The sequence below is a fragment of the Aythya ferina genome (genome assembly GCF_964211825.1).
Source record: "Aythya ferina genome assembly, chromosome: 2".
NCBI lineage: Eukaryota > Metazoa > Chordata > Aves > Anseriformes > Anatidae > Aythya > Aythya ferina.
In genome coordinates, this window is record NC_140297.1 from 67390618 (window position 1) to 67403271 (window position 12654).

Below are 12654 nucleotides of genomic sequence, written 5' to 3' on the forward strand. Positions count from 1 at the left end.
TGTTGGCAACAGAGTTTAACTGCAAACACCATTTACGTGGAGGAAACCAGAAACTGATGTAGTAACACATTTATTGATTACTTTGCCAATTAAACATACAAATTTTTACAGTCAACAGCAGTACCATACTTTATAAGAAGCTATGCTTTAAAAAATGGTGTTTACAATACAGATTTCACTATAGCTTTTCAAGCCAAGCTTTTACAGTGCTATTCAAATAACTGCTGTACTTTAACTTTTTCCTTTAAACTTTGACAATAACGTAGTAGACAAAGTACCTTTTCCATTGTTAATGTTTTTTTTAGAATTTAACACAACTTTGAAAAGTTTAAAACGTCCAGAACATTGCCATTAACACTCATACTGATAATGTGATACATTTAATACTTTTTAGCATTAATAGTGTAAAAATATATTGCATATATATATATATATATAAAAATTTGTTTCCCTTTCCTCAAAAACAAAACAAAACAAAACAAAAAACTAGTACAGGCTAGTAGTATACGATCTCCTTTCAAGTTTCTTTTATTTATTTTAAAGATTGTATAGTAGTAGTTTTAAATTAACAGAAAAAAAGGTATGGAAATAGAGAATCAATGTTGTGCTCCCCCCATAACTTCTTGTCATGTTTACAAGGCCTATTAACCCTTATTATTAACTAATAATGGTGACTCCCTTTTTGCTAATGCCAGTTAGAATTCCAGCAGTGACTGCAGTGGGGATAAAATTTTACCCAGTGTTCTTTACACTGGACAGTGCCTGGACCCTGATCCAGCAGGGAGACTGGACTAGATGACCTTTCAAGGTTCCTTCCAATCCCTAATTCTGTAATTCTGTGACCCCTTCATCAAGTGGTTAAAAATATTTGCTTAGCATATGTTGACCTATTACAGTTAAGATTAAGAAATTCTATGCTCAAGTTGTCCATTTGTGATAATGAAAAAAGGTTCTGTGATAAATTAGTAAGAAAAAAGTAAACTTGTAAGGTTAAATGATCTTGTAAAGTTTTAATTGTGTTAAAATTTCACAGTATGCTAGTACAGCTGAACATTAATGTTTTCAATGTTGACAGTTATAAATATTGCAGATAACTATTAGCACACAGCAGCTTCCTGTTTTTTGGGGCCCAAGATGAAAGACAAATCAAAATAAGCAAGAAATAGTAAAATTCACTGAAGGTTTTTATCATGCTGGATAGTGCTCCAAGGAAGACTATGTCAAGATCCACCTTCCTATCAACTATTTAACAGTTAGATTTTTTAGTGATCTAGGTAATCAAAGACAAAACAGTTTCTTTCACCTCTCCACTTTATGATCAGGTCCTGACAGCATGCACACCCACATTTGTCCAAATAAAGAATCAAACCGTCTAAACCAAAAAAAGAAATGTATGTTGGAACACATAGAGATAAACAATCTAGCAAAGGAATAAAGCATGATGTGCATAAATAAATGGTTCATGGCTGAAGAAAACCAACTTTGAAGATTCAAAAATTATACTTCTGTATAAATATATTTCTCCTCCAACATTTGAATCTGATGCATAAAACCTTGCAAAGAATAAACATCAATATACTTACGCAACATCAACTATTTCTCTGATTTACAGAATATAAAGACAAATTACTTTGTATTATAAGCATTGTACAGACATCTGTACTGCAATAGTTTGCCAAAGCTAATAATTCTAAGCCCAGCACAAAGACAAATACACTAATTGCATCTGGTAACTTGTTTTTGTTGATGACCTGGCCATTTCATGCAATATAGTGCTAACAAAAGTAGTTTGCCAACAGATTTCTATAGTTTGTACATTAACTGCCCTTTCACAAAGCCTTTGTAAAGAAGTAGTGTGTATTTAGCATGAATATTACTGATACACGGCATTTTACTGTTGCATTAACATAACTCAACAGATCACAGGCTGCATTGTTTCATTGCTTTGTTTAAAAATAACATTTGAGCAAATGCAACCATGCAGAAACTCATCTGATGTAAACTGGAGCTTAAAATGATTCACGATTGTTGGGATGCAGATTGTCATTCTTCCTTTATTCTTTTTTGTGTTGATCAACAACAACATAGCTTCTGATTAAAATGTAAAGATGGATGAAGCATATGGGTATATTTTTAAGACTATATTTTTAATTAACTTGGATGTGACTTTATTCAAGTTTGTGACCTGTACTGAAAAATGTGTAAAGTCATAGAAAACTATTGCATAAAGATATTTGAAGGTAAGGGTAAACTACCTTTAGTGAGGGTTATCTTGCAGGCCTCTACAATTGCTTACAACAAAAAAACACTTTGTTCAAGTGTCAGGAACTTTACTCACAAAAAGAGAAGCTTTATAAATATATTTGAAAATTAATTAATTGTATCATTACCTGCAATGGAATGTGGTAGGTGTTTAATACTTTTCCAGATCAGGTCAGGTTTGCGCGTGGGGCACTTCAATGTCAATTTGCAAATGTAACGTATAGAAGAATCTCAAACCAACAAAACAAAAAATCTCTTCTGTAGTGTCACATGCCTCAAAGTAGTGGACATTTGCACACGCATGATTACAAAGGAGATTTTTTTTTTAAAGTCATTTCAGACAATCAGTATTGTAAATATCTTTCAAGATTACTCAGCAAATACACCGTGTTGGTTTGTGTTTTTTGTTTTGTTTTGGTTTGTTTTGGTTTGGTTTGTTTTTTGTTTTTTTTTCCCTTTTGTTTATTATCAGGTTTGCTCTTGCCAAAGTCTACCTACAGTGGGTGATCAATTAGATCAATTAGTTTGAATGAAACAACTAAATTTAAATGTTTTCTGAGAAATATAAGAAAACAGCTATGTCTTAAAACTTGTGAAATCCACCATCTCTATACAGATTTTGAAACAATATAGCTCAGGTAATATACTGAAAAACATTAAATAAATAATACTTTTTAAAAAAAAAGCATATAACAATTATTTGTATGTGGAAAAACAAATTGCTCAGACAGTTAAGATTTGGAGCATCTACCTGCAATATTCTTTAGTCTCCTGAGGCACCATTCTTAGTTGAGACAAAGCACTGTTTTTGAGTTTAATGAGCAAGCAGGAATGCAACTAAAGGTCTCTCACTAGTTTTAGGACTCTGAACACTTAAAAGGAATAGCTCAGTCCTTCATTTCCAGCTTATATCTGGTAGCTAGATGGGCACTTGGGTGCACAAAATTAATAACTTAATGTCTAAATGCTATTTTATGGGCAAAACTCCAAATATAGGAGGTACACATGTATCAAGTTGATGCACTCCAAACTGAGAATTTCACACAAGTTTGAAATTTTGTCATTATGCTTCAGGTATTTCATTTTGTAAAAGTCCACAGGCATTGTAAGACAGTCTCCTGTTCCCTGTTCTTGCCCCCAGTATACCATGATTTTGTACTTACCTGACTGATGAAGAACTGCGTGCATACATTGTAAGTGTCAACTTGCTTCACAAAGTTGGGGCAAAATAAATTACAGGGCCCACACAGGGCATAATTTTAAATTATCTCCTGGGAGCACTCAGAAGAACTGTTGACTCTTTCTTTTCTACTTGCTCACTAAGGAGGAACTCTTTTTGCCATTATAAATTCATGCTAGAATCACTGGAGAGTGTTTTCCTCCAGAAATAGGAACAGAATAGACATATGTGTCAAAACATGAAAATTCTAGATCTCTACTTTTGTACTGTGGAGGTAGAATGGCAGCATTACCAACTACTGGCCATGCTGAATAGCTCAGGCTGCAGGACTAGAGCTTTGCCTTTTAAGATTTAAGGTTTAAGCCAGCACTTACATGGTTTAATTACTTAGCTGGATTCAAAAATTATGTGCACACACACACACATACAAACCAGCACAAGTCCTATGTATTACATTACCAACTACCAACTAACAGACAGAACATAATATTCACAGTACAAAAAATATACACAAAGGTGCAATCATTTTAGCACACACACAAGGCCAACAATCAGAGTTTAAAGGATATGTACTAGTGCAACACATTACATTTTATCATGAAAGTAAATGGTTTGTTACTTGGTGAGTGCAAACAGAATTCTTATGGATGACAAACACATGCCCCCAATATACATGCATTACTGTAAGGTAAGGTTATATTTTGAACAGCTGATAATTATCATACAAGCAGGCACAAATAAAGTTTATTTTAACTGACATCACTTAAAAAAATAATAAAATTACAGTTACTTTAAAGTTTTGGTTTTGGAGAAGGATACACAAGCACTTTCTCTCTATACATCCCACTTGCAAGCCAAATCCATAGTAGTCATTTACCGTTTAGTTCTGGCTTACCAACAAATTCCATCTGCCATGAAAATGATATTAACTCAGCCAACAGAGGAAAAACATGACTGAAATGGTAACCCATGAATTCTATAATTTCAAAAAGTTGCCAGAGGAATTTTTCATTCAGGTAAGGTCAGTAAAATACAGGGGAAATACCACATTTTAATCCAAAGTATCTTTGAAGGAGAGTCTCTATAGTGATGAAAAACACAAAGTGTGACATATGAGTAGGTTGGAAATTTCCCTCTCCTTTCCCTAAAGTAAAAAAGATACTTATGTCATTGGTAAGAAATACTGTGTGTTTTTAAAAACCTAACACACATACACACACATGCAAAAACACAAACAGGCCAGACATTGTCCATTGTCCAATGTTCAGCTTTTCTTTTGGTCTTCCAAATACTTTATTACAACTAGTCACAACTGTTCATATAGGACTGTTGAAAAAGATATATTATTTAATGTCTGTTATTCAGTAACACTATTGTGATAGCTTTGATAGCCATGAAGAACAGGACAATATTTTTTCCTGAAATTTCCATATAGATATGATTGTTGGAAAACTCTCAACAAGTAACTAAAGCACAGAGAGTAATAAATTTATTAAACAAGCACTAATAATAAAACCCATTTTTCTTCTGCACATTTTGAATCATATATATATATTTATTTAATAAGATTATTCTTCTGCCTTAGTCAGGATTTTTGTTTCTTGTCCTCAATCTTGCAAAGGTTCAACAGTCAGACTGGAGATGCAGGTAAGACTGGGTACTATCATAGTATTTAAGGGTTTAATTTTAAATGAACAGTGAAAAGAACAAATTTGAGTTTGTTCTTATAGGTAATTATTGCTAAAAGCTACATGAACTTTCTGATCACATTTACCTCAACAGTATGTTCACTGAAAGCAAAGGTAATTAGGAATAATAGGTTTTTATAGACAAGAGCATTGCAGATGAGAAATCAGACTGGAAAGTCTGATGGAATGAGTTTAGATGGCCAAAAACCAGAGATGAGTATAAACCTTATTGGGTACACCATGTCCTCACTTCAGGCATGCCATTTATGTAGAGTAGTGGTATACACGATGAGTATATATACTCTACGCCACCTCCCAAGATATCCCTTTCCATCATCTCTGAGTTACAAGCTGTACTTGATTTCCTGAGAACAGCAGGTGAACAAACAACAGAAGTGGTTACACCACTTTGCCTCATTCCCAAACAGGCCTGAACTTTTAGAAATATGGTTAACATTATGGTTAACAAGCTAGTATTTAATTAATTAATTAACATTATGGTTAACAAGCTAGTATTTAGGCTTTTAATTTCCCACAGAAATGAGTGAGAAAGTAAGAGCTTAAGTAAGTGGCTGAACCACTGATACAAAACTGTATATGGTGCTTTTGTTCATAACTTCTATCTTCCATGTCTTCCGTATCAAGTGTAGTAAAAGGGAAAAATCCTTCCAAAGTATTACCTTTCCAGCCACAACTTCCGTTTTTCACTGTCATATCAGAATGATTTCTTTTCATGCATTTGTATGATTGTGTTTTTAAACTATCCAACTGCAAAGTAGAAGAAGAAACAAAGAATGTTCCTCAAAATAAAATATTGCTATCTAAAGCATCTTTTCAGGCCCTGATCCAACGTTTACTATGTCACTGAAAATTTTATACAACTTTGCATCAGGTCTGTACAAAGTGCTTTAGTTCTGGCACAGGTTTCATACTGTAATGCAAAGTTGGTGTAGTTTCTTCTTCACCATTTCTTGTCAGCGTCAGCCTGGATCTGTCCCCATTCACAATTATTTTGCATGCCTTCTGGCTTATGAGTGTGCTGATCTCTCTCATGCTGTGGACTAGCAACTTAAAACGTAATATGACCTTAAAAACTTCCTAACCAAACATTACTCCATTATACCATTACTCCATTATATCATTACTTGCACTCAGTATTTGCATACTTCAGAAAGCCTTCACTTGGGAACTTTAGGTTAGGCATCACCTAGTATGCCAGACAAGACCACTAGCTAGCAACAAATGGCAAGATTAACGAAGTGTTGGAAGGGCTCTACAATAGACTGAACTTTCATTCACCTTTTCATTAGACTGGACTTTCATTTTACCTTTCATTCAGGCAGGGTCCAGATCTTTTCAGCTACCAGTGAGCTATCAGACAAGTCTTAAAGTCAATGGGAAGAACAGGGACATTAATCTTGCCTTTAACTTAGCTAAGGATTTGTCAAGGGAGGCTTAGCCATTTTGTTTATAAAGAGAATAAAATAAAATAAAATAAAATAAAATAAAATAAAATAAAATAAAATAAAATAAAATAAAATAAAATAAAATAAAATAAAATAAAATAAAATAAAATAAAATAAAATATAAAATAAAATAAAATAAAATAAAATAAAATAAAATAAAAAATACTAACCTTCAGGTGCACAGGCACCAGTGATGTATCATAAAGAGGGTTCTCTGCAGTTAGCCAGTTTACTGCCATGCTGGAATAATTTAGCCATTGCTTGTATCACAGCATGCTACTTGCTGCCTCAGTGTGACAGGTCACCAATGCAAGAAAGGATTGTATAATCCTTCATTCCCTGTAAATTTGTCTTCATGAACAAAGAGTAAATCTTGGAGAGACTCACACAAAGGTGAAGGCTTCTCATCCTGAGCATCCCTGGATATATCAAAAATCTTCCCAGATAACCAGAGCTAATCACAGCAAAAAGATACTTAAAACCGGACAAGAACATGTACTAAGTTTTAGTAAACTTCTCTCCCTCCTCAAAATAAAAACCAATACAAGTTATAAACAAACAAATAAAAATCTTCAAATCCATGATGAATCCTTGCCTTTATGTATTATTGCTGTGGTTTCAGGCTGATGTATGGGCTTAAAGGGTCATTTGAGGCAAAGTTACAAGAAAGGCCATTCAGTGTCAGAAAAGGAAAACACAAAATGTGAAAGGACTGAAAACCAGCTCTCTGTTTTTGGACATGGGCCAAATACAGACTGTTAGCCTGCATGGCATGTGACAGACCATGAAGCTCACTGAATTTTATGTACTCTGAGTGGGATGCTGATGCTGATAATGCTAGGAAGAAAACAGTGAAGTTATTAACCTTTATCCACAGACAAACATTAAAATGAGTGCTTGAGCTTTTTTAAAAAGAAAGCAAAGCAAACCAGTTAGGAGCTGTATTTAAACACTCAAAAAATTGTCTTTCATAAATTTATAGGACCAGAGTAATACATTAGAGTACTTCTTCAGCTCTTGTGGAAAAGTGGACCAGCCTTTTCTCTCCCTTTTAACCAGTGCATGTATGTGTGTATGTATACATATATATATTACAAAAAAAATAAAATAAAATAAAAATAAAGATAAAAATAAAAAAGAGTGACTTTTATTCTTATTAACCTGTTTGGGCGATCTGGGCCACAGGCAGGTCACATTCAGCTGCCTGTACCTTAAACATGTGGAATTGGTTCTTCTATAGCAACAGAAAGCCATTCCCATCAATAAAATTACTCCCAAATAAGGCAGGACAACTAAACAGAGAATCAAGTCCTTTGGCTTCAAACAAAACTAACAGAACATGTAGCACAAGTATAATAGTATATTCTTCTGTGCAAGTTGCAATTAGTTACATGAATATTAATATTAAATGTCCTTAATAAAGGGGGTCATAACCTTCCTTACATATGTTATAGCTTAAATGGGATATGTGCATAATAACATTCACTTATTAGCACTGATTTGCAATGTTTAGTCAAAATCAATATTTTAAAGCATTGTTATTTTAATGCCCCCTTCATTTCAAATGTGAGGGAGTACAAACTTGAAAATGGACTATAAAAAGCTTTAGTAGACTTTCTTAGTAATGTCTTGTTCCTCACCTCTCAGGTTAGTAAATTAGCTTCATACAAATCAGCTAGGCATACCATGCTACACAGTACACACAATAATAAAGCAAAAAGTATAGACAGGAGGAAAGTAAGGGGTTGGTATTCTCCACCTTTTTCTGCTGACATAAATATGTTAGAACTTGTATTGTCCCAGAATAGATCTTTTTTCTTAATTTAATTTTTCATAAATGCGGTATGAAATTTACATGGTAGCACCCTGTATATTACAACTAATTATTCCGCAGTAATACACTGCTGAATCTTTTAAGGAAAGTTCCAGATTGCACATAAGACATTTTTGAAAAAGCCCACAAACAGTAGTCAAATCAATCTGCATAAATAATGGGATATTTTTCAGAAATGCTGCTATGAAAGAGCCTCTTTTCAGGAGGTTTTCTTCTACATCCTCAGGACATTTAGGAATGTTTGAAATTTTTTGCTCAAATTGACGAAGAATAATATAACAGCTCTTGACTTTTTTTGTCTAAAGCGCTGAACATAATGATGTCTTTTTTTTTAACTGATACAGTTATTTTTGCCAATGTGTGCATGAGGAATGTAATGAAGTGGCATTGTGCTGCAAGTAGCTCAGCAGATGTTGAAATCAGTTCCAGTTCCTGAAAACTTCTTGACAACATAGTCTCAGCATTCACAACAACTGAAACATAGGATTCATCTATGTCATTCTTAAAAATATATTCTCTTTCCCCCTCTCTTTCTCCATCTGTGTTGTAAACCCTCAGTCTTACTTGCTTCCTTGTACTTTATGATCATATGTGCCTGCATGCTTATAGCCAGATACATATCCTGAAGCATCCACCAGATCTTCTCGGCCAGCTCTGCCTTTTCCTTTCCCACTGGGATCAAACCTCTCTTTGTGAGAACCCGTGAATTTTGATGTATCTGTAAGGCGTGATACAGTTGGAGATGAAATGGCTTTCTATTGGAAGAAAGAAAAGACACACAAAAACACACATCAGAAATGTTACTTTCAGTACAGGCATTGTACATGGTACTGATGCTAATGATGGATACTATGTAAATATCTACTCACTTCCAGCAAAAGGAAAAATTTGTTCTTTGCCATTACATAGAATTACAATAATAATATAGCCAAGAATAAAAAAGCGCAACTTATATCAAAAAGTTTTTCAAGAGACTTTCAATATGAGATACTTCTGATTAACAATCAAGTTTTAAACACCAAAGACAGGAATTGCCATGTTCAAAACCTATTAGCTCAACATCCAAACATAAAAGCCCAGCTCCACCAATGTAACCAATTACTCCAATTGCTCCACCAGCAAACCAATACAAGTAGAATTCCTTGGTACGAGAGACTAATATTTATTCTAAACACTAGAATTAAGACAGAAGTAAAAAACTAAAAGAATTGAAAGTTACTTTCAGTGTTACCAGATTAGTCACCTATGACTTTGTGCAAAAACTTTCTCCTACATTATTTCCACTGAGTCATATAAGGATACTTAAAGTTTTACGATCATTGAGAAAAAGAAAATGTCACTATGCAAATGGAATGAAAACAGTATGTCACAGAACAATACAGGAACATGCCAACCTGCATGATTGGAGTGAGAAAAATTAAGTTTACATTTGAAAATCAGGAGAAAAAAGGCACTAAAAGAAAAACATAAAACAAGATTTCTGTGTCCTAGTGGAAATGATGACGACATGAACGAATATTGATGCACTTTGGGTGTCATTATGCATGCTACCATATGTTAGGGCGTATTTTAGAGACAAAAATGACTTCCCTGTAGTGAAGTAAAAAAGTTTTCCAAAGCATCTTCCATCAAAAACTTCATTCCATCTCTACCCATCTTTGGATTAAACAAGCACTTATTAATGACACCTAACAAACAGGCTTTCAGAGTTACACGAAGCTCTTCTACACAACACTGTAGCCTGAATATCTTTTCATGCTGTACTTGGAAAACATACTCGAATCTGTACCAAAAGACTGGGAACGAATGCTGTAACTGAGGCCTGTCCACCATGGAAGCCACATCCTCCACAGCACTTCTTTTTGAAATCAGACATCTTTTCTCAACTCCTGGTAAGTTACTAATTCTCTGATGGGAGAGCTGCAAAAGGCAGTGCTGGCTATTCAAGAAACAGTATTGCTCTTCAAAATAACCAGTAACTCAGCAGTAACTCAGTAACAGTACTTCTGTATAGAAGAGAATCAGAGCACTGGGAGTGGTTAATGCTGCTGAAAATGCTCAAATGAGGACTGTTAGGTAAGATGCAAATATTACTCCTTACTCAAACAGGATACATTTTTTGCAGTGGTCTACCAGGCTACACTAACTCTGTCAACTGTAATCATCCTTCTTTAATTCTTCACTGAAACTGAATGGCTTTATTTGCTCCCTCAAGCACGCCCTTATAGTATCTAATGCAATTTCTCCCTAGAAAAGTTTGCCACATAGATTTGTTTATGTAGCCAAGATGTTCTGGGAGATTTCAGACACAGTACCAATTAGTAATCTTTGCAAGGTTTTTTTCATTGTTGTTTTTGTTCTTGTTGTTTGTTTGGTTGGTTTTAATTATTTGCTGGTAACATCCTGAATATTTGTAACCAGAGACTAAACTGTCAACAGAGAAAAGGGCAACGCAATTTAACACAGTAGCTGGGAGCTCCTTCATCTGTGCCACCTAGGTGTTCATTACCAACTTCACAGGGGGGAAAAAAAAGGAAAAAAAAAAAGTGGGAAGGGAAAGAGATGACTACCACTCATCAGCAGGAAAAAATGCAAGAAGAAATACTGTGAACTGCACAAAGAGCTGAATCAGGACAATTCCCATCTAAAAGCAAGTAAGCACTCCACCTTCTTTTTAACAGTGCATCACAGACAAATTTTCTCTCTTGCCGTACAGTAATTCTGCTTCCGATCTCCAACTGCTTGACTGCTTACTATCTGTGGTAAGTTATACCTACTACTTATCTACCTACTATAGACTGAGCTATACCTGCCTACTTATATTTTTCTAGAGGCAGCAAACCACTTGGAGCAACTTTCTTCTTTCCTTTCTGTGAACTCACAGAAGCCTTAATTTTTCTTCTCTGTCTGGAAATATAGCTAACCAAAATGTGTGCATATCACAGAAGATCCACATGAACTCGGCTTTTTACCACCCCCCCCCCCTTTTTTTTTTAAACCTATCATTATGAGAAAAGTTTTACTTTGCAAAAGATAATTAAATATAATGAATGTATAAACTCGTTGGGAACACCAGATGAATCAGCCAATGGTATTTTCCAAAATACCAAAACTTCTGCCCTCCAAGGCTGGCTGTTCTCCCATTTACTCAGTTGTTTTCATTAACACAAGCCAGAAGCATAAAAGGGAAGATTACTGACAATGGACCTGTTCATTCACCAAACCTGTATTTTTACTGGTATTTTCCTGGAACATTGTTCTCTCCTTAATAAATAAATATGTATGGATATATATAAAAATAACAGTACATAACTAATCACATGTTATATTGCTTCTTAACTGTGGGCCTCCAACCCAAAGATGTGGTTACCTGACCTCCAGGTTGGTGGAAACATCTTAGAGAAGTCAGAAAAGATACGCATGCCCTGCCCCCCCACCCCTTCAACTGAATCTCCGCTCACACTAAAACCTCACTGAGAAGATCAGAACAGGCCACGGTCTCAGAAAAAGCTAGAGGAAGTAAAAAGGAATTGTTTTTATACCCGTAGATTTACTGATTTGAAACAATCATGTACAAACTTGCTACTTTTTACCCCTTTGTGTCAGTGTCTATAGAGAAGAGCTTCTAAGATAGTAAGGAGCTTGGAACATGTGGCATGTGCAGTGAGAAGCTGAGAGAAGAGGATTTGTTGAGCCCCAAAATGTGCATGGGGGGGAGGAGGTTCTAAAAGAAAACAGAGCCAGTTTGCAAGTGCATACTGGGGAGAAAAAATGTTTCTTGATTTGTGTGTGTGTGTGTGCGCGCACTGTTTTAATTCATGGGAAAGCATGCATATGTGTTAAAAAAAAAAAAATTCTGGAAGTCAGGAACACAGATCAAACTTGAACAAAAAATTTAGATTTCACTCGTGCTGCTTCTGCTTAGCACACAAAAAGAAAAGAAAGTGGTAACTAACTCCAATAGAGCCAGGCAGTAGTAACACCATTTTAATACAGTCAGGGTGAGAACTTTTGAAGGAATAATCCCCAGTTAACACCAGTTGGGTGTTCTAATACCACAAGTCCTAACTCTATACAGATCAACCCCAACTTCCCACTGATTAGTATTCCCACTAGAACTGCACCAAAATTCATTAAGGAAGGTACCTTGTTTGTGACATCACCTCCAGGAACAATTTCAAATTAGTAAGTTAAACAGTACCTGCTTGGCCCAGATCTAGCATC

The 12654-nt window shown here is 34.9% G+C and overlaps 1 protein-coding gene across 1 annotated transcript in view; it reads right to left on the minus strand.

Annotated features, from left to right (window-relative positions):
- Positions 1 to 56: 56 nt before the first annotated feature.
- TPPP (tubulin polymerization promoting protein) overlaps positions 57 to 12654 on the minus strand; it is an 80938-nt gene continuing 68340 nt past the window's right edge. Inside the window, exon 4 of the mRNA XM_084511630.1 lies at positions 57 to 9185. Coding sequence (XP_084367756.1) covers positions 8991 to 9185 — 195 coding nt within the window. The 3' untranslated portion in view covers positions 57 to 8990. The remainder of the gene's footprint in view (positions 9186 to 12654) is intronic.